The 23,126-nt window shown below is 38.8% G+C and overlaps 2 protein-coding genes across 2 annotated transcripts in view; both read right to left on the bottom strand.

Annotated features, from left to right (window-relative positions):
* Positions 1–9,952, bottom strand: part of LOC113013383 (uncharacterized) — a 29,749-nt gene extending 19,797 nt beyond the window's left edge. The window contains exons 1-7 of the mRNA XM_080295513.1: positions 9,796–9,952; positions 9,273–9,410; positions 8,425–8,556; positions 8,131–8,268; positions 7,293–7,424; positions 6,999–7,136; positions 5,993–6,124 (exon numbers count right to left, since the gene is read on the bottom strand). Coding sequence (XP_080151639.1) covers positions 5,993–6,124; positions 6,999–7,136; positions 7,293–7,424; positions 8,131–8,268; positions 8,425–8,556; positions 9,273–9,410; positions 9,796–9,904 — 919 coding nt within the window. The 5' untranslated portion in view covers positions 9,905–9,952. The remainder of the gene's footprint in view (positions 1–5,992; positions 6,125–6,998; positions 7,137–7,292; positions 7,425–8,130; positions 8,269–8,424; positions 8,557–9,272; positions 9,411–9,795) is intronic.
* Positions 9,953–15,884: 5,932 nt separating this feature from the next.
* Positions 15,885–19,785, bottom strand: wfdc2 (WAP four-disulfide core domain 2). Its single transcript, XM_026154242.2, has 5 exons — positions 19,652–19,785; positions 19,173–19,310; positions 18,838–18,978; positions 18,202–18,342; positions 15,885–16,435 (listed from the first exon to the last, which is right to left on the bottom strand). The coding sequence occupies exons 1-5, from the start codon at positions 19,761–19,763 to the stop codon at positions 16,287–16,289; spliced, it is 681 nt and encodes a 226-aa protein (XP_026010027.2). The 5' UTR covers positions 19,764–19,785; the 3' UTR covers positions 15,885–16,286.
* Positions 19,786–23,126: the final 3,341 nt, after the last annotated feature.

Genomic DNA, 23,126 nt, shown 5'->3' with positions numbered 1-23,126 from the left:
ATGGCATAAGAAATAGTCCAAAGTGATCAAAAGTGGGGAAACATTCCTAACAAAAACAAGTAAATGTACTTATGATGAGACAAATGAACACTTATAAATAATACTTTAAGTAATGTGGTGTTCACTAGTATAAAAGGCAGAGGTCAGGTCCATCGTCAGAAAAGCAGAACACTCTCTCATAACTTCACTGAGAAGAGCTGTTTCACTGAAATGAGCTCATTTTCACAAACGCTGTATTTGTGTAAAACAGCTGTACGCTGCACAGCTGTAACCTTTTCTAAACTCTTAAAAGTAAATGGTATTGTTTAAGGTTAGCTAAATGGTTTTTTGTTTGTTTGTTGTTTGTTTGTTTTTTGTTCTTTTTAAGTGAGTGGATATATAAGATTCTTAAAACAAGCAGATTCTAGTGGATCCTTGATTATATTGAGCACACAGAGTCAGATAGAGTGAAACACATTTTTGAGCAAAGGTGCAGGTCAAATTTTGTGAGAACAGAAGGATGCTTTCATCCAGTCAGCTAACACTGACAACTCAGGTAACCAAACAGGTAAAAAGCTGGAGTACAACAACGATAAACAAACAACAAGAAGGCTTTTACAGCCTAATTTGAAAGAATTGATACAGCTGGTTAAGAAGGAGTACATAATGTAAGGTTGCTGAATAAATACCTCAGGATTACCTCTGCTCTTTGAAGCCAGGTTTTAAAAAAAATAGGCGTCCCTCACATGTATTACTGAAATGTTGAAAAAAACTGTCATGGTTCTGGGTCAGTTCTGACCCAGCATTTTGAGTTCTCATGTTTTGGTTTGATTTTGTATTTTTGGTTATTGTCTTGATCTATTGTCAGGTGATGATGATGATGATATTTAGTATGTTCCAGCTTATTCTGGGTTAGGTTTAATTCTGCCCGTGTGAAGTCCATGTTTCTTAGTCTGCGTCTTTGTTTATTGGTTCCTGTTTTATTTTGAAAGATTATGTCTTATGTCAGTGTGTCCAGCTTCGCTCCCCCTGTCTCATTAGCCCTAACCTCTCCCAGCTGTGTCTCTCTCCTGTTTCCCATTCCCTGATTACTCCCCTGTGTATATTAGCCCTGTGTTTGCCTTTGCTCAGTGTCGTGTTGTACTCTCAGATTGTGCCTGTGTGTTTCTGTTCTCAGTATTCATTGTTCAGTTCGCGTTTTGTTTTCTGCCAGCAAGAAAGCTGAGGTTTTTGAGTTGTATTCAGCCTCCGAGTCCTGCATTTGGATCCTCACCTCCGCCTGCCCGCACACAGAGCCCTGACAAAAACAAAACAAAAGTTCCTTTAAAGGATGGAGATGGATGTGTAAACGAGTTGATCTCCACAAGAGATCAACTTTTCAAAGAACACTTTAAACAGCGAGTACTGGCATTTATCCAGGGATGAAAGTTTAAAAACGGGCGCAAACGTTGACTTAAAAGGAACGACTGATAACAAACTGTTATTAGTCAGGGAGGACAATACAACACAGCGCAGTAAAAAGGATCCTTAATCCTCACCTTAAAAAGCATAAGAAACTGTTACTAACAGTTCTCTTTACAATTTATTGCACTGTGTTTACATGTTGGATGATTTTGGCCAAAATGCATTAGAAATTGACGATATTTTTAAATTCTTAAGATCAAAGGACCAAGTAGCAAGATGTGTATATATATATATTTTTTTATCATTTATTAAAACTTATCTTCTTTAGCGATTGTACATTTTTTAACTAATGCTTTTGACAAAAATTAATGCTTTAAGCTGATAACCTGTATTTGAGAAAAGGAACAGTCTTCTGTGGTGAAACAATTTAAGACAGGTCTACCAAGCAATCGGTTTTGTTCACCTTAAACGATGAAAAAATCATTCAAGAATGCATTATGAGAGGTATTATATTAAGATGAGAAACAGAGTCAAATATTTACATCCAGTTTCAGTAAGGAGTTCTCATAAACATTACACACACAGGCAGTCCAGGAGAGCACAGGCTTGAGCCCTAATGAGCTTGTGTTCAGACATAGTGCACATGGACCCTTGGCTGCATTAAAGGATAATGGGGTTGATTCAGAACCACTTAAAACCTTGGCTGTCATTGTGAATGGATTTAGACGCCAATTGTTTGTAGTTGGTTTTATGGCAAAAGGCACAGACTGGAATGAAGAGTGTGAATGATTGTGGCACAAAACATCGTCAGTTTAATCCTGGGGATCAAGTTGTGGTGCCGTCTCCAATTGTGGGATCTCCACTTCAGGCCTGATATACAGACCTTCATATGGTCAGAGAAGCTTTCTGATCTGAACTATTTAGTTTCAACATCAAAATGGACAAAGTCAGTTCAGCTTTGTCTTATTAACAAACTCAAACTGTATCATATAAGTGACATCCACATCTGCTCAGTTGTTCCTTCAACCCCTGGCACTTCACTATTTTCCTGTGCTCCTTCTTTCTTTCTTTTTTTATTTTTAAATTCATCTGTAGTCCTTACCATCTCATGACCAGAGTTGGCAAAAGTACAGATATTCTGTACTTAAGTAGAATTACAGATGCTATTGTTAAAAAAAAACTACTAAAAAAAACTACTCTAGTAAAAGTTGAAGTACCGATTAAGCTTCTTCACTCAAGTAAAAGTGAAAAAAGTACCAGCTGTCAAATGGACATGCCACATCTCCTGGTGATTAATACATGAACAGAATTGCCTTTCATGCATTATTTTTCAGGCTCAAATTGGTTTGTTGTTTAAAGACAGGAAATGATAACTCCCGTCAAATGCATCAAACCAAAAGTAAAAAGCATGTTTTGAAAATGTAAGGAGAAAAGGCAAAAAATTGTCAGGAAAGAACTAAATTCAAATTCAAATTTCAAATTCAAATTTTATTTGTCATGTACACAGTCATACACAGTACGATATGCAGTGAAATGCTTAGACAACTGCTTGTGACCTAGAGAAAAAAAAAAGAAAAAGGAAAAGGCTATGAATAAGACAGGAAATAAATATGTAAAATTAAAAGGGGTAAATTTAACTAGGAAGGAATAAAATATAAAAAATTAAGGTTAAAAATGAAATAACTGTACAACACAAATTAGAATGAAGGGTAAATTTAACTGGGAAAGAATAAGATAAATATATAAATTAAAGTTGAAAATAAAATAACTGTACAACAAAATACACAATACACAGTATAGAACTATATAAGAATGTATGAAGAAATATAAATATGTATATATATATACACAACAACCAGCAGCTGTACAACTGGTAATGAAGAATATAGTGACCAGTGTTGTGCAATCCACATTATGTCTTGTGCAGTGCAAATGTGCTTAAAGTGATTTAAGTGATGAAGTGAAAACAATGTCCAGAAAGTCCAGTGTGTGTGTAAGAACTATATGTGTGGGTCAGTACTGTGTAGTGGTGTGATTGAGAGACCGTATCGCCTGCGGGAAGAAGCTCCTCCTCAGTCTCTCTGTGTTGGTCTTCAGGGAGCGGAATCGCTTTCCTGACCTCAACAGAGAGAACAGTCTGTTGTTGGGATGGCTGAGGTCCTTCACGATCTTCCTGGCCTTGGTCCAGCACCGCCTGCTGTAGATTGAGTGCAGGTCAGGGAGCTCGGAGCGGATGGTGCGCTCAGCTGACCGCACAACCCTCTGTAGAGCTCGTCTGTCCTGCATGGTGCTGTTCCCGAACCAGGTTAAGATGTTTCCCGTCAGGATGCTCTCTATGGTGCACGAGTAAAAGTTCTTGAGCACCTTGGAGGGCAGTTGGAAGTCTCTCAAGCGTCTGAGGTGGTAGAGACGCTGACGGGCCTTTTTCACCACGGTGTTGATGTGACAGGACCATGACAGGTCCTGCGTGATGTGAACTCCGAGGTATTTGAAGTTGTCCACTCTCTCCACTGGGCACTCGTTGATGACGGGGGTCTGGTAGTTCCTCTCCTGCTTAGTGCTGAAGTCCACTATCAGCTCCTTTGTTTTACTGACGTTTACTACTCGAATAAAGTACAGATACAGTCATGTCCTCATGTCAAATCTATAATCCAAGTTTTAACAGTGCTTTAGTTTTCACATAGTCAGGTTACACTTTCAAAAACCGTCCCTGGGTCGGGGGTTTAATGGTGATTCGTGGAGCAGGCTTGCTGTGTTCCAGTGGTTTGGAGAGGCATCTGGTCACCACCACTTCAAAGAACTTTTCTCTTTTTCTTACATTTCAAAGCAGGAAATCACTTGTTTTCCAAGTGATTCTAGTGATTGTAGATAAAAGGGGAAGCCCTTTACCATTTTTTGCACTAATTTTAGTTACACTTTTTAAGGTAAATACAATTACTTGAGTGTCATAAAGTGTTGCATTTGATTTGTTGACTCATTACATTAGTGACGTGTCAATTTTAAGCACTTTCAAGCAGGTACACTATGTTGATGAAAGTATGGGGCCACACTTTCTTTCTGAATTAAGGGGTTTTCAGTCCAGTTATTGCAGGTGCATAAAATTAAGCACCTAGTCATGCAGTCTGCTTTTACAAAGATTTGTGAAAGAATGAATGCTTTTAAAATCCAGTTTGAGACACAAGTGAGAAACAGAATGTTTTGATAATCCATCTGGATAATTTTGTGTTCTGACAATAAGCACTTTCCGTTCTTGCTACATTTCAACAGGTGAGGGGCAATTTTTATTGGTATATATTTAAAGAAGAAACACACGAGGCATCATGCTATAACTATGTAATTAGAAATGGAACAGATATACTATTCATAGTGAAACACTGTTTCTTCAATATTTTCACACTGAAGTAAGCTCGCATGTTGTAAATAAGAGAACAAGAATAAAATGCCAACACACCGTTTTTTATTTGTAAGACAAATATGTCAGTTTGAAAAAAATCAGAGAGACATGATTATCATCAGAAACAGGAAGTGCTTATCGCACTAAAGAAGAAAAAAGTGATTTGGATTCATTTGCAGAGATGGTCACAGTAAGTTTAATGATGTTTTTTTATAGATTGGCAGCAGAGCTCACTGCAGGTGATCACAGGTTGTCCTGCAGCACGTCTGATGTCCTGGACCCTGACCATCACGATAGTAGTACTCGGCACACATGTGGAGGCCTCAGACAAGGTACCAGTCTTTACAGACACACCAAAGTCAAGAATAGGCTTAGTTACACAATTCCTTAAACCACTTGAAAAGTGTTTAGGGAGTGTTTGGTACTTTGTTCATATCTCACCCGTGTAAGGTGCCATGCACTGATGACCACATCCACTGAAGCAGCACTTCTCATTATTGGGGCAGTCACTATCATTAGAGCAAAATTCGCCACACATTATGTTATCGAAGCGTCTGTGAGGACACACTCCTGGTTTCACTGAAAAGAATAAGAAAACATTAAAGAAAAACTCTCCCTCTAGATATGATCTCATTAGATTACTAAACCCTCAAATGAATTAATGACCATGAGGGTGTTTGCAGTACCGAAACAACCAGGTCATCATGAAGAAATGTAACACAACTTTCCTGGAAATAAACCACCTCTTGCCCTCTCAAGTTCCACGCAGTCCCAAGCAAATGTATATCAAATTATTTATTTTTTCAGTTTTTTTCTCAGTTTGATTCATTAACCCATGTGTGACCCTCGTAAAAAAAGGGACCCGTTTGGGTCTTAACCCACATGGGTTAAGTGTGCAAGATTACTTTGCTCATCTCTCACCTATGTATGGTGCCATGCATTTACGTCCACATCTGGTAGAGCAGCACTTCTGTTTACCGGGACAGTTGCTGTCATTGGAGCAAAATTCAACGCACAGTCCAACAGTCAGGTGCCTGCGAGGACACACTCCTGGCTTTGCTGATAGGAAAAATAAATTAGTACAAACAAAGAACTCCAACTAGAGAGTGCAGTAAATGTAGCCTAAATATTATTTTTAAAATACTTCTTATATTTTAAAAAGATTTAATTAAATACACAGCCTCTTAAGAAGAAATCAAACATTGTGAGACGTACTGAGAACAGGAGGGACGCAGACTTCATAACCATTATAGACGCAGCATGTGTGGTCTATAGGACAGTCATTACACCCCTTACGTGACAGAGCAAGATTAAGATGCGGTGGACATTCTGGTTTGGGAGGAGGCACTAAAGCAGAAAAGGACATAGATCAGCTGTGGTAAAGTGGTAAATGAGATAAGAGTTCTGATGCTGTGTGATTGCCAGTTTGGCTGTTTAATAAAACAAACCAAACATGCACATTTTAGTAATAAACAGTAAGCAGCAGATTATAAACTGAACATGTCTGAGGCAAAATAAACTTGCTTGTTAAAATATCTTCAAGTTAATTGCAAATATGTCTTTAAACGCTTAATTAGCTCCAGCCGTCTTTTCACTCATCCTCTTTCCCTGTCGTCTCAATGACATTTCTGTCTATTGACTCAAGATTTAATTTTCTTTTTCACCCTATCTGACTTCAAATTCGTGTCTTTCTGTTTTGCTCTGATTGTCACAGTGCTGGACCTCCATCTCATACTTTTTGTCCTATGTGCGTACACACACACACACACACACACACACACGCACACACACACACACACATATATGTATGTATATACAACGTACATATTTAAAACTGACCTCTTGACCTCTCAAGTTTCATGAAGTTGCAAGTAAATGTTTTTTTATAGTTCAATTAAATAAGTCAGGTAGAGACATCCTTTGCAATCACTCTTTTTCTCTTCTTTCTATTGTAGATGATATAATAAACGAAATATCTTGCAGATAATTTTCACTTTGGAGTGATCTTTGCTACTTTGTTCATCTCTCACCTCCAACAGGAGCCATGCACTCACGTCCACATCCATTGGGGCAGCACTTCTCGTTATCGGGACAGTCATAGTCATGAGAGCAAGATTCAACACACAGTCCAAAGTCCCAGCGTTTTTAAAAAAAACGGGTCCCTTTTTTCATGAGGTCACACATGGGTTAAGTGTGCAAGAATACTTTGCTCATCTCTCACCTATGTATGGTGCCATGCAATTACGTCCACATTTGGTAGAGCAGCACTTCTGTTTACCGGGACAGTCACTGTCATTGGAGCAAAGTTTACCACACAGTCCAACAGTCAGGTGCGTGCGAGGACATTCTCCTGGCTTTGCTGATAGGAAAAATAAATTAGTACAAACAAAGAACTCCAACTAGAGAGTGCAGTAAATGTAGCCTAAATGTTATTTTTAAACTACTTCTTATATTTTAAAAAGATTTAATTAAATACACAGCCTCTTAAGAAGAAATCAAACATTGTGAGACGTACTGAGAACAGGAGGGACGCAGACTTCATCACCATTATAGACGCAGCATGTGTGGTCTCTAGGACAGTCATTACACCCCTTACGTGACAGAGCAAGATTAAGATGCGGTGGACATTCTGGTTTGGGAGGAGGCACTAAAGCAGAAAAGGACATAGATCAGCTGTGGTAAAGTGGTAAATGAGATAAGAGTTCTGATGCTGTGTGATTGCCAGTTTGGCTGTTTAATAAAACAAACCAAACATGCACATTTTAGTAATAAACAGTAAGCAGCAGATTATAAACTGAACATGTCTGAGGCAAAATAAACTTGCTTGTAAAAATATCTTCAAGTTAATTGCAAATATGTCTTTAAACGCTTAATTAGCTCCAGCCGTCTTTTCACTCATCCTCTTTCCCTGTCGTCTCAATGACATTTCTGTCTATTGACTCAAGATTTAATTTTCTTTTTCACCCTATCTGACTTCAAATTTGTGTCTTTCTGTTTTGCTCTGATTGTCACAGTGCTGGACCTCCATCTCATACTTTTTGTCCTATGTGCGTACACACACACACACACACACACACACACACACACACACACACACACACACACACACACACACACACACACACACGTATGTATATACAACGTACATATTTAAAACTGACCTCTTGACCTCTCAAGTTTCATGAAGTTGCAAGTAAATGTTTTTTTTATAGTTCAATTAAATAAGTCAGGTAGAGACATCCTTTGCAATCACTCTTTTTCTCTTCTTTCTATTGTAGATGATATAATAAATGAAATATCTTGCAGATAATTTTCACTTTGGAGTGATCTTTGCTACTTTGTTCATCTCTCACCTCCGACAGGAGCCATGCACTCACGTCCACATCCTTTGGGGCAGCACTTCCCTTTACCGCGACAGTCATAGTCATTGGAGCAAAATTCAATGCACAGTCCAACAGTCAGGTGCGTGCGAGGACATTCTCCTGGCTTTGCTGATAGGAAAAATAAATTAGTACAAACAAAGAACTCCAACTAGAGAGTGCAGTAAATGTAGCCTAAATATTATTTTTAAAATACTTCTTATATTTTAAAAAGATTTAATTAAATACACAGCCTCTTAAGAAGAAATCAAACATTGTGAGACGTACTGAGAACAGGAGGGACGCAGACTTCATCACCATTATAGACGCAGCATGTGTGGTCTCTAGGACAGTCATTACACCCCTTACGTGACAGAGCAAGATTAAGATGCGGTGGACATTCTGGTTTGGGAGGAGGCACTAAAGCAGAAAAGGACATAGATCAGCTGTGGTAAAGTGGTAAATGAGATAAGAGTTCTGATGCTGTGTGATTGCCAGTTTGGCTGTTTAATGAAACAAACCAAACATGCACATTTTAGTAATAAACAGTAAGCAGCAGATTATAAACTGAACATGTCTGAGGCAAAATAAACTTGCTTGTTAAAATATCTTCAAGTTAATTGCAAATATGTCTTTAAACGCTTAATTAGCTCCAGCCGTCTTTTCACTCATCCTCTTTCCCTGTCGTCTCAATGACATTTCTGTCTATTGACTCAAGATTTAATTTTCTTTTTCACCCTATCTGACTTCAAATTTGTGTCTTTCTGTTTTGCTCTGATTGTCACAGTGCTGGACCTCCATCTCATACTTTTTGTCCTATGTGCGTACACACACACACACACACACACACACACACACACACACACACACACACACACACACACACACACACACACACACACACATATATGTATGTATATACAACGTACATATTTAAAACTGACCTCTTGACCTCTCAAGTTTCATGAAGTTGCAAGTAAATGTTTTTTTTATAGTTCAATTAAATAAGTCAGGTAGAGACATCCTTTGCAATCATTCTTTGTCTCTTCTTTCTATTGTAGAAGATATAATAAATGAAATATCTTGCAGATAATTTTCACTTTGGAGTGATCTTTGCTACTTTGTTCATCTCTCACCTCCGACAGGAGCCATGCACTCACGTCCACATCCTTTGGGGCAGCACTTCTCTTTACCGCGACAGTCATAGTCATTGGAGCAAAATTCAATGCACAGCCCAAAGTCCCAGCGTTTGCGAGGACACACTCCTGGCTTTGCTGAAAGAAATGAGAAATCAAAAGTGACCAAGAACTCTAACCAGAGTGTGCGTTAGGTTGTCCCTCTGAAAAATCTTATTGAACCCTGCAGCAAATGAATCAAAATGTCTTGAGGCCGCTGGACACTGGCACCACCGGGCACTCTGACCACCACCAGTAGGCAACAGGTGAAGTGTCTTGCCCAAGTACACAACGACCAAGACTGTCCGAGCTGGGGCTTGAACTGGCAACCATCAGATCACAGGACAAACTGCCAACTCTTGAGCCACAGTAGCCCGAGGCAGTGAGGCAAAAAAGGATATGGATCAGCTGTGGTAAATCAGGTGACAGCTGAGGTGACAAACATGCACATTTCAGAAAGAAACAATACTCAAAAGAAACTCACTTATTAAAACGTCAGGTTTAGGTTTCACCTTAGAAAAAGCCGTGCCAAAGTGCACCAATGCACAAAGTGCTACAATCAATATACAAACTGTAGACGAGCTTTTGTCCATGTTCACCTCTTTTTTTTTTAAAAAAAGACTGTCCGCAACCACTGACTGAGCAGCCAGTTAAAGGATGATGGATCACTGTGCTTGTGGTCTTATATTCTGTCTGATAAGGTTTCATATCACACACATTTAGTTTTTTTATGTTCCTTGTTGCTCAAATGATGATACAAATTTTGTGTTTACATCTTAGTCAAACCACTAGGCAGTTTTCATTATCTTTATTATCCAGCATGACAACAACCACATAGTCATGGAGAAATTAACACCACTTTATCCCAATGTTAACTTTATTTTTATACTGCTGAACCTTGTTGGTAACCAAGATTTTTAAAAGTTCTTAGAAAGCGAACTGGACAACACAATCACAATATCTTTTGTTTCTTTATGTGCTTTGTATCCTTGTTTATTTTATTTTTATTTTTTCTGTTCCTGTGGTTCAGATAGGACCAGAATGTGCCTTTAGATAAGGAGGAGTCAACTCACTATGACATTCATATAACAAAATTATCCTTAGCTGTAAAGTGTTCTTTATCGTCTTTTTATTGTTGTTTTTTCTCCTTGTTCTTCCTCAGGGTTGTATAGATATCCCTCGTTTTTGTTCACCTCTTACTAGAATTCCATTCAGTCTCTAATAGTCTAAGTGATTTTGCTGTTTTTTTAGGATAACAAATTAATGCACTATATTTGATCACATTACCATCAATGCGTTTTAAGGTTTTTTTTCTTTCATTTCTTGCACAAACTTTTCTTCTTCTATCTGTTGTTGATGATTCGTCTGTTTCTATGAGACATCAGAAACATCACTGCGTGAGGTCCATTCACCATGAGAGACGTGATAGGGACAACTTAGTGAGATAATATGAGTCTGCACAACTGTATTTTCCTTCTGCATGAGCATGAGGTGATACACAGTTTAGTCTGTATTAGATTTCAGATCACTCTGCTGGGAGACTGGACGGCCAGACTATCTGATTCGGTCCCCTGATTGTGATAAAGTGGTGCCAGCACACATAATCTACTGTACTCTGTCAGGATGTACAGTACCAGCCCAAAACACAATATGTTTGTACTACATGTAAGGTTTGAGTGTTTAAGCAGTTCTTTTATGGCATAAGAAATAGTCCAAAGTGATCAAAAGTGGGGAAACATTCCTAACAAAAACAAGTAAATGTACTTATGATGAGACAAATGAACACTTATAAATAATACTTTAAGTAATGTGGTGTTCACTAGTATAAAAGGCAGAGGTCAGGTCCATCGTCAGAAAAGCAGAACACTCTCTCATAACTTCACTGAGAAGAGCTGTTTCACTGAAATGAGCTCATTTTCACAAACGCTGTATTTGTGTAAAACAGCTGTACGCTGCACAGCTGTAACCTTTTCTAAACTCTTAAAAGTAAATGGTATTGTTTAAGGTTAGCTAAATGGTTTTTTGTTTGTTTGTTTGTTCTTTTTAAGTGGGTGGATATATAAGATTCTTAAAACAAGCAGATTCTAGTGGATCCTTGATTATATTGAGCACACAGAGTCAGATAGACTGAAACACATTTTTGAGCAAAGGTGCAGGTCAAATTTTGTGAGAACAGAAGGATGCTTTCATCCAGTCAGCTAACACTGAAAACTCAGGTAACCAAACAGGTAAAAAGCTGGAGTACAACAACGATAAACAAACAACAAGAAGGCTTTTACAGCCTAATTTGAAAGAACTGTTAAAGCTGGTTAAGAAGGAGTTCATAATCCAAGGTTGCTGAATAATACCTCAGGATTACCTCTGCTCTTTGAAGCCAGGTTTTAAAAAAAATAGGCGTCCCTCACATGTATTACTGAAATGTTGAAAAAAACTGTCATGGTTCTGGGTCAGTTCTGATCCAGCATTTTGAGTTCTCATGTTTTGGTTTGATTTTGTATTTTTGGTTATTGTCTTGATCTATTGTCAGGTGATGATGATGATGATATTTAGTATGTTCCAGCTTATTCTGGGTTAGGTTTAATTCTGCCCGTGTAAAGTCCATGTTTCTTAGTCTGCGTCTTTGTTTATTGGTTCCTGTTTTATTTTGAAAGATTATGTCTTATGTCAGTGTGTCCAGCTTCGCTCCCCTGTCTCATTAGCCCTAACCTCTCCCAGCTGTGTCTCTCTCCTGTTTCCCATTCCCTGATTACTCCCCTGTGTATATTAGCCCTGTGTTTGCCTTTGCTCAGTGTCGTGTTGTACTCTCAGATTGTGCCTGTGTGTTTCTGTTCTCAGTATTCATTGTTCAGTTTGCGTTTTGTTTTCTGCCAGCAAGAAAGCTGAGGTTTTTGAGTTGTATTCAGCCTCCGAGTCCTGCATTTGGATCCTCACCTCCGCCTGCCCGCACACAGAGCCCTGACAAAAACAAAACAAAAGTTCCTTTAAAGGATGGAGATGGATGTGTAAACGAGTTGATCTCCACAAGAGATCAACTTTTCAAAGAACACTTTAAACAGCGAGTACTGGCATTTATCCAGGGATGAAAGTTTAAAAACGGGCGCAAACGTTGACTTAAAAGGAACGACTGATAACAAACTGTTATTAGTCAGGGAGGACAATACAACACAGCGCAGTAAAAAGGATCCTTAATCCTCACCTTAAAAAGCATAAGAAACTGTTACTAACAGTTATCTTTACAATTTATTGCACTATGTGTTTACATGTTGGATGATTTTGGCCAAAATGCATTAGAAATTGACGATATTTTTAAATTCTTAAGATCAAAGGACCAAGTAGCAAGATGTGTATATATATATTTTTTTTTATCATTTATTAAAACTTATCTTCTTTAGCGATTGTACATTTTTTAACTAATGCTTTTGATAAAAATTAATGCTTTAAGCTGATAACCTGTATTTGAGAAAAGGAACAGTCTTCTGTGGTGAAACAATTTAAGACAGGTCTACCAAGCAATCGGTTTTGTTCACCTTAAACGATGAAAAAATCATTCAAGAATGCATTATGAGAGGTATTATATTAAGATGAGAAACAGAGTCAAATATTTACATCCAGTTTCAGTAAGGAGTTCTCATAAACATTACACACACAGGCAGTCCAGGAGAGCACAGGCTTGAGCCCTAATGAGCTTGTGTTCAGACATAGTGCGCATGGACCCTTGGCTGCATTAAAGGATAATGGGGTTGATTCAGAACCACTTAAAACCTTGGCTGTCATTGTGAATGGATTTAGACGCCAATTGTTTGTAGTTGGTTTTATGGCAAAAGGCACAGACTGGAATGAAGAGTGTGAATGATTGTGGCACACAACATCGTCAGTTTAATCCTGGGGATCAAGTTGTGGTGCCGTCTCCAATTGTGGGATCTCCACTTCAGGCCTGATATACAGACCTTCATATGGTCAGAAAAGCTTTCTGATCTGAACTATTTAGTTTCAACATCAAAATGGACAAAGTCAGTTCAGCTTTGTCTTATTAACAAACTCAAACTGTATCATATAAGTGACATCCACATCTGCTCAGTTGTTCCTTCAGCCCCTGGCACTTCACTAGTTTCCTGTGCTCCTTCCTTCTTTCTTTTTTTTATTTTTAAATTCATCTGTAGTCCTTACCATCTCATGACCAGAGTTGGCAAAAGTACAGATATTCTGTACTTAAGTAGAATTACAGATGCTATTGTTAAAAAAAAAAAACCTACTCCAGTAAAAGTTGAAGTACCGATTAAGCTTCTTTACTCAAGTAAAAGTGAGAAAGTACCAGCTGTCAAATGGACATGCCACATATCCTGGTGATTAATACATGAAGAGAATTGCCTTTCATGCATTATTGTTCAGGCTCAAATTGGTTTGTTGGACAAAGTCAGTTCAGCTTTGTCTTATAAACAAACTCAAACTGTATCATATAAGTGACCAAAATTCTAGTCAGAGTGTTAAGGACATTGTGCACCCTGTTTTGTCTGTTTCTTAGTGGTTAAAGTATACCTGTTTGTTTGGTGATGTACCATTTTGCACTGACTGGGTTGAACATGATATTGATGTTGGAGATGTACAGCCAGTTAAGAAGTGATTCTATCGCAGGTCACTGGAAAAGCTTAAACAAATGGGTGCTGAAGTTTCTTTTATGCTCTGAAATGACATTGCTTTTCCATCTATCCTGGTGCCAAAGCCAGATAAAACATTTTGTATAGATTTAAAAGTCAATTCTGTAACAAACTCTTTTCTGTTCCCACGAATGGATGACTGTATTGACCAGGTTGGATCGGCCACATTTTCAAGTAAATTTGATTTGCTTAAAGGTTATTGGCAGGTGCCATTGTAGGCACGGGAACAGGAAATATCACCTTTCACCACCCCTTTAGTTCCTTATTCTCATAAAGTCATACCATTTGGTTTAAGAAATGCTCTGGCAGCATTTCAGTGATTAATGAATGAATGAATGCTTTATTGGCCATATGCAGGTCTAAACAACAGTGTCTCAGTAACTTTCCCCTAGAAGATGGTCCCCTGTTATCTACTTTTTCCCAGGCAAGCGTAGGTGAGAGTCTACAGCATTCTACGCCCCAAGGACATGTAGTCTAATGCCTTTATTTCAGGGCCGTGTCCACTTAATACTACACTATATGGTTATATGGCATTTTAGTTCATATAAAGCATAGAATTAAGGCACTTGAAATAATTTCATCTCAACAATGTCAGCTAGCGTTTGACAATGTAAAGCCTTTGTTGTGCTTCCCTCCTGTTTTAGCAGCTCCATATTTTGATAGTGCATTTACAATCCTGGTGGATGCCAACCAAGTGAGCACGGGGGCAGTCTTGCTGCCGTTTGTGACAATGTGTCATCAATTTTCTAAATAAATAGCCCCCAAAAGTTGGTTTTATTCATCTAGACAGAATGAACAGTATCATTCTCAGTCGGAGAAATGTTACGTCATTCAACCAATTGACTTCTTGACTTCGAGTGACTGAAATGAGAAACTTTCAGTCACTATGTAAACATACTGTTTACAAGTAGATTTGCTTCTCCCACTGAAAACGTTACGTCCAGATGAATAAAATCAAATTTTGGGGATTTCTTTACCTGGATAATTGAGCATGTAACAAGGCTCATTTCTAAAGGTGTTATTGACATGAAATTCTCACCCGATGTCGTCAACAACCCATCCAATTCACACATGCAAAGACATCAACCCATATATGTCCATAAATTACATGTAATAATGAGAAATGACACAGGGGAGCATCCTTGCTGGAAATGTATTTAATACTTCATGCAAACGCCTTTCTTGGTGATGATAGCTTCAAGACGCCTCCTGTGTGGAGAAACTAGTCACATGCATTGCTCAGGTGGGATTTTAGGCAAATCGTCTACTGATAGATGACAGCAGATTTTCTTAAAATCAAGAATGTGTCATTACATTTTTCTATTCATCCTTCCTTTAGTTATAGGAAGCATGAAAAACAGCCCCACACTAGGATGTTCCCAACTCCAAACTGTTTGGGGTGAAATGCAGTGCTTTTTGAACTCCATGGTGTGTATTATGGTCTACAGAAATTTCTGTTTTGGGCTCATCTTACCACAGAATATTCTTCTTCCAATATTTCACAGGCTTGTCTAAAATGTTTTTCAGTAGACATTAAACATTCTTCAGCATGCTTGGCAGCAATGGAGTCTGGTGTGGCGAGTGTGCATACAGGGCATGGCCTGAATGCATGACCTATTGTCCTCACCACCAGGTGGAGAACATGTTTCAGTGTTTCTATCAGACTTTTATCTTATTTTTGGTTCTGTTTTTTTTGTATCTGTGTGTGTTTTTTAGCCCTTTACCAAAAATTTATTTTGCACTGATTTTAGTTACATTTTGAATGTTAAATACAAATATTTAAGCATCATAAACGTTTGCATTTGATCTGTTGAACCTCACAGACTTTTGAAATCAGAGGCCTATTACAAATGTGTAGCAAATCAACAGGTGAGGGGCAATTTATATTGTTTTACATAAAGAAACAACACACAATGCATCATTCTATAACTCTTTTATTAGAAGTGGAACAGATATACTACTCATTGTGAAACACTGTTTCTTGAATACAGTGTTTTTACACTAAGGTAAGATTGCATGATGTAAATAAGAAAACAAGAAAATAATGCAAACAGACCACTTTTTCTTTGTAAGAGACATGATTATCATCAGAAACAGAAAGTCTTAATAACGTTAACGAAAGAAAAAAGGGATTTCTAATCAGCAGAGCTCACCCTCACCCTGACCATCATGATAGTACTACTTGGCACACATGTGGAGGCCTCAAGTGACCACCGCTCGGGGGACTTTACAGATACACCAAAATAGAGAATATGATTTGCTACAAAATGCCTTTAACCACTTAAAAAGTGTTTAGGGAGTGTTAGCTACTTATCATTGTTCATATCTCACCCATGTAAGGCTCTATGCAATGACGACCACATTCACTGAAGCAGCACTTCTCATTATCGGGGCAGTCAATGTCATTAGAGCAAGATTCAGCACACCTTCTGTCATCCAACAGTCTGAGAGGACACACTCCCGGCTTCACTGAAAAAAATAAGAAAACATTAAAGACAAAGAACTTTAACCAGAGAGTGTTACACTTTCCCTCTGCAAAATATCCCATGAGGCTATTAAACCCCAGCAGTGATGGGAATAACAGCGTTACAAGTAACGGTGTTAGTAACGGCGTTACTTTTTTTAGTAACGAGTAATCTAACTAATTACTATTCCTATCGTTACAACGCCGTTACAGTTACTAACAAGAAAACGCGGTCCGTTACTATTTTTCAACAAGCAGACGGTTGAAGCTGTGTTCAGCTTACCGCATTTTATATCAATTGCACGGAAGTAGCTGACTACGTAAGTAATCTGGACGCTACAGCTTTAAGCAGCTGCGCGCGCTCCCGCGGACGGTAATCACAATCACTGTCTAGCACAACACCTGGAGCTAAGGGGGCAAAACAATTGCATGAGTGCTGCTGTTTGACTGAGGAAGAATAAAGTAGTCGTGGTGAGCCAATCACACGACCACTTAAAGACAAAGCAACAAGGTGATATATACCAGTTTTTAAATTGTGTCGATGGGCCACGTAAAACCAGAGTCATGATAAACAATATATACGCGGCGTTTTTTCCTCAATAGTTTCGTCACGTTTACTGTCTAAGGCACAGGTGTCGAACTCCAGGCCTCGGGGGCCGGTGTCCTGCAGGTTTTAGATGTGTCCTTGATCCAACACAGCTGATTTAAATGGCTAAATGACCTCCTCAACATGTCTTGCAGTTCTCCAGAGGCCTGGTAATGAACTCAGGTGTGATGACCCAGGGTGAGATCTAAAACCTGCAGGACACCGGCCCTCGAGGCCTGGAGTTCGACACCCCTGGTCTAAGGGCAGCGCTAGCAAGCACTCTCTGCTTATGAGCAAAAAAACAAACAAATTATTTTTTTGGAGTGGCACAAATAATTTGTGTGGCATCTTATTGAATGCAGAACAGCTGATTGTTCTGTAAATAGTTTGAAATGGTTATTTGAAAAATCAAGGTAAAAGGTAAATGGATGCAAATAACTTTGTTGTTTGCAAAACTTGTGCATAGGATTTTAAAACTGACAATTTATATTTGCATTTAAAGTTATGAGATATGATTCATGTTTGTGGTTGTTACAGTAAAAAATATAACTTTTCTACTCTGATTTTATGTTTTTGTCTGATTTTAGATCAGTTGTGTTAATACAGTATGTCAAAATAAAAACATAACTGTAAATTCAGACACGTGAGGTTGTGCTAAAAAGAATAATACCAAACAAGACAAAGTAAATAGTTTTTAAAGGTAAAATGTCGAGGTAAAATCAAAAGTAGTTAAAAATGGCCAATTATACCCTGGACCCCAGAGGGTTAAACGTTTTTTTAAAGTAACGCAATAGTTACTTTTCAAGTAATTAATTACTTTTAGAATATTGTAACTCAGTTACTAACTCAGTTACTTTTTTGAAGAAGTAACTAGTAACTATAATTAATTACTTTTTAAAGTAACTTGCCCAACATTGAACCCCAGTGACCACGTGGTTGTTTGCAGCATCCAAACAACCGCATGGTCATAAAGAAGAACTACTTTTCACAACATGATCCACAACTCATCATCTTTTATCTTCTCTTTTTTCTTAAAAATTTCTTAAAATAAAAATACTGTAACTAAGTTACTGCTGTAACTTTTGAATTTCCCCAGTGTGGGATTAAATAAAGTGTATGTCGAGCTGTTTTATATGATGTGATACAAAAGATATGCTGTAAACAGTCACTTTGTTCATTTCTCACCTATGTAAGGTGCCATGCATTCATGTCCACATCCATTGGAGCAGCACTTCTTTTTATCAGTGCAGTCGCTGTCTTTAGAGCAAGATTCTACACATGGTCCAAAGGTTGGGGGATGCCCGAGAGGACACACTCCTGGCTTCACTGAAAGGAAAACAAAGTCAGTATAAAGATATTTGGAAATATGGACTTGAAGCTGTAAAGCCAGAAAGAAGTGTGATCAGCTGTAGGAAATGAGGTATGAAGTCTGTGATTTGTGATTAAAAAATGAACCAAAATCTTATCTAAGAGTGTGTGACAAATATGAAACATTTTATTGTCTTTTTAAGATGATGTGTACTCAGCACTGTCGTCTGATTCAATAATCATTTCTACCCTGCGACTCATTATTTAACTTTTTTTTCACCCTAGTGATCTTTAGTTCAAGTTCTTAGCTCTCTGTTTTGCCCTGATTCTGTTTCCCAGTGGGAGGCTACTGTACCTCATACTGGTGATGAGGTACCATCATGATTAAACTGTAGTTTTAAGTCAAATTTACAATTTATTCTTCATATACATGATACAGATGATATAATAAACAGATATCCTGTAGGTCATTTTCACTTTGGGGTGGTCTTTGCTGCTTTGTTGTTTTTTCACCTATATCTGGGACCATGCACTCATGTCCACATCCGTTGGAGCAGCACTTCTCACTATCGTGGCAGTCACTGTCTGTCGAGCAAGACTCAACACATGGTCCAAGGGCTGCGGGAAGCCTGTGAGGACACAATCCTGGCTTCACTGAAAGGAAAACAAAGTCAGTCAGAAAATATGGACTTGACGCTGTAAAGTGAGAAAGAAGTGTGATCAGCTGTAGGAAATGAGGTGTGAAGTCTGTGATTTGTGGTTGCCAAATTGGTTGCTGAACAGAAAGCAAATGAGAAAAAAATCTACATATTTAGATATAATACAAAGCTACTTTGTTCATTTCTCACCTATGACTGGAGCCATGCACTCATGTCCACATCCGTTGGAGCAGCACTTCTCATTATCGTGGCAGTCACTGTCTTTAGAGCAAGATTTGGTACAATCTGCATGTATGTAGTACCTGACAGGACACACTCCTGGCTTTGCTATTTAAAAAAAAAACAAGAACATCCATTTAGACAAGGAGCTCTCGAAAATGCAAATGTGGCTTTTATTAGAAGAAACGTAATTTTTGTACTACTTCGAGTGCTTTTATTTAATGAGATTGTTCACACACACTCTTAAGAAGACATTAAACATTGTAACACGTGCTGAAAACAGGAGGGACACAGACTTTTCCACCATCATAGTTACAGCATATTTGGTCTCTACAATAGTTGTCATTCCCATACATTACAGAGCAAGATTAAGGTGCCATGGGCATTCTCCTGATTTTAGAAACAATCAATAAGTAGACAGATTGCAAACAAAGACAAAGGAAACTCACCTGTCGAAATGCCACCTCTTCTCAAAGCATGTGCGTGAAAAACAGTGCCAAAGTGCGGAAATGCACAAAGTGCTACAATCAACACATAAACTGTAGATGACAGTTTGTCCATGTTCACCTCTTGCTCCAAAGATTGTGCACAACCACTGACTGAACAGGCCAGTTAAAGGATGCCAGATCCTTGTGTGTTTAGAGTTTTATTCTCTCTAATAAGGTGTCATATCAGGCACATTTAAGGTTGATTTTTTTGTTCTTTTTGCTCACATGATGATATGAGTCTTGTGTTTACATATTAGTAATGCAACAAGACAGACTTCAGTATCTTCTTTATCCAGCATGACGACAACCACATGGTCATAAAGAAGATTAACACCGCTTCAATGTTAACTTTTTTTCATAGCAATAGACCTTGTTGGCACCCAAGGTTTATCGTTTCTTAGAAATAACATATTTTTGCTTGTACTCTGAAATCTAATTGTTAATCTCTTGTTCAGTACCATATGTCCTTGTTAATGTTTTTAAAATCATTTGTTTTTTGGGGGGGTTTTTTGTTTTGTTTTTTTGTTTGTTTTTTTGCCTGTCCCATTTGGTTCTTTAGTCATCAGAATTGTTGTCTGAAGACCAACAAGGATACCCAATGGATTTACTTTGCCAAACGGATCATCATGGCCTTGCCGTATTGGTCCATTTGATCGACCTTTGTTTTTATTATTTATTATATTTTATTTTCAGATGTTACAGACGGGACAGACATGAGTGAGGGATAGGAAAGGGAGAAAGAAGAGGAAGGAAAAGAAAAACAGAAGGGGAGAGGGACAGTGGGACAGTGGGACTACTTTTGCCTTCACCCTCCACATATTCTCAAGCCCTTTTTTTTAGCCCTTTGTACTTCTCAAGCTCATGTTCCTTCTTCCTCTGTTTCTCTGAATCACTACATCTATTACTACAGCCGACTTCCTCTGCTTGTCCACTTCTATTATCTTTGGTTGGTTAGCCATCACCAGTTTTTTTGTCTGTATCTGGAAGTCCCACAGGATCTTAGCTCGGTCATTCTCGCCCACCCTGTGGGGTTTGTCCTATTTTGACCTCGTCTTTACGCAGCCTGCATCTTGGGTCTTGCCTGGTGTGGTAGACCCCAGCCTCTACGGATCTTGTACTTAGAGCTTGTTACTGTGCCGCCATGGTCAGTTCCTCTGTGCTGTCTTTCAGTCCAGCTTTGTCCACCCACTGGTAGGATTTATGGATGTCAGCCACTTCTATCTACCGGTGGTACATACTGTGCAGGGGCCTTTCATTCCATGATGGTTCCTCCTCTTGGTCCTTTTCTTACTCTGCTTTCTGCTGCCTGAGGTATTCACTAAGCACGCAGTCGGTTGGGGCCATCGTCCTGATGCACTCATGGATGTTTGATATCTCATTCTGGACAGGTGTTCTGACACTCACCAGTCCTTTAACGCCTGACACAAGCTTCAGTGTGGTACTGAGGGAGATTACTGGCCGGTAGTTTGATGAGACCGGTCCTTTCTGGGGATACTTGGGGGGAATACTGGGGATCTGGCAGTTGGTTCATTTGTGCTGCCAGACGCTCATGGAGTGCAGTCAGCTTCTTCAGCCAGTAGGCATAAATCATGACCAGTTCTTTATAGTGGAGAACCTTTCTTGGATGTCTTGGATGTCTGGATCCTGGCTCAGGGGGTTGGGAAGCGTATCTGTAACCGGAAGGTCGCCAGTTCGATCCCTGGGCTCTCTGTCCTGGTCGTTGTGTCCTTTACCCTGCCTCCTACTGGTGTTGGCCAGAGGGGCTGATGGCGCGATATGGCAGCCTCGCTTCTGTCAGTCTTCCCCAAGGCAGCTGTGGCTACAACCGTAGCTTACCTTCACCAGTGTGTGAATGCGAGAGTGAATGAATAGTGGCATTGTAAAGCGCTTTGAGTGCCTTGAATAGTGCTATATAAATCCAATCCATTATTAATATTATTTCTGCAAGCACTCAACTTTTCAGCAAGAATACATTAAACAGCAAGTACTGGCAATTATCCAGGGAGAGGAGTTCAAAACAGCAGCTTACCTGGCTATAACAAGACACACTTTTTGTTAAAAAATATATTTTGTAAAACAAAAATACCCCATTTTGTTGAGACATCAACATTATCTTGAGGGAATAAAAATGCATTAAAAGTGTCAGAATATTTAACAGTAGTAGAAGAAGAGCGAACCATGTAGCAAACAGGAGACAGAGACACAACAAAGGACAAGTGAAAAAGAAAACTGATGATCAGAAATAAAAATGTCCTCAGAACAAATACAGTCACCAACACCTTTTTGTTATTGTAGTTCACATTTTAGGATGAATGAAAGAAATCCAGTCAATTTGTTGCCTTCTAGTGTTTATGGACTAATGAGAAACAAAGAAAACTATGACCTGAGAACAGTAAATAAAGCATGACACTGACAGGGTTTTTTATGTATTCATTCTTTCTGACTTGCCAGATTGTCAGGTACTAAATCAGTATCTTTGTGTTACAGGGTGGAAGTAGTTTTCATGTTTTTATACTGTGTGCTTTGTTGGTTTGGTTTTATAATATAGTTTTATGCATGTTTGTATATTTTTTGCATTTATTTTGAGGTTGTTACATGTACCTACCAGTGACTATTCAAAGAAATTATCCACACCTGCTCACTCTGCATAAAGATAAGAGGTGAGGACAGTCAAGGAGCTTGTACAGAAGGAGTGCAAGCCACAGCGGAGCATCAGCAGCAACAGGATGGATAGGTCAGAAGGATACTAAGAAGATGGGACTGGAATTGTCTGTGGAACCAGTGTTGGAACCCTGTAGAAGGCCTTTCCCAGTGAGACAGAACCAGTGAAAAGTGTGATTTCTGTGATGGTTGGTGCTAGAGCATCTGTTTCAAGACTGTTACACCTGTGCATATAATATATAAGTGGGGCTTCTTGTTTGTCTTTTATTGCTTTTTAAATTCCCTGGGCCTGTTTTATTGTAAATAAATTACTGCTGCTCATGTGTTTTGTACTCCTTGGCTACCTTTTATTTTAGCTCCTCTCCAGCAGATGGAAAAGGACCTCTCTCTTTCTTCTCCTTTTCCCTCTTCATTACATTTAGTCCACATCAGCATAGGTGAGCGCGAACAAGAAGAGTAGAGATTGTATTATACACTGAACAAAAATATAAACGCAACACTTTTGTTTTTGCTCCCATTCCCCATGGGATGGACGTAGAGACCTAAAATTCATTCCAGATACACAATATAACCATCCCTCCCAAACAGTGGTCACAAATCAGTCAAAATGTGTGGTAGTGGGCACATCTGCTATATTGAGATAATCCATCCCACCTCACAGGTGTGCCACATCAGGATGCTGATCTGACATCATGAGTAGTGCACAGGTGTACCTCAGACTGCCCACAACAAAAGGCCACCCTGGAATGTGCAGTTTTGTCTCACAGCAAAATGG

This window comes from Astatotilapia calliptera, chromosome 20 (assembly GCF_964374335.1).
Source record: "Astatotilapia calliptera chromosome 20, fAstCal68.1, whole genome shotgun sequence".
Classification (NCBI taxonomy): domain Eukaryota; kingdom Metazoa; phylum Chordata; class Actinopteri; order Cichliformes; family Cichlidae; genus Astatotilapia; species Astatotilapia calliptera.
This window is presented reverse-complemented; position numbering and strand designations above follow the sequence as displayed.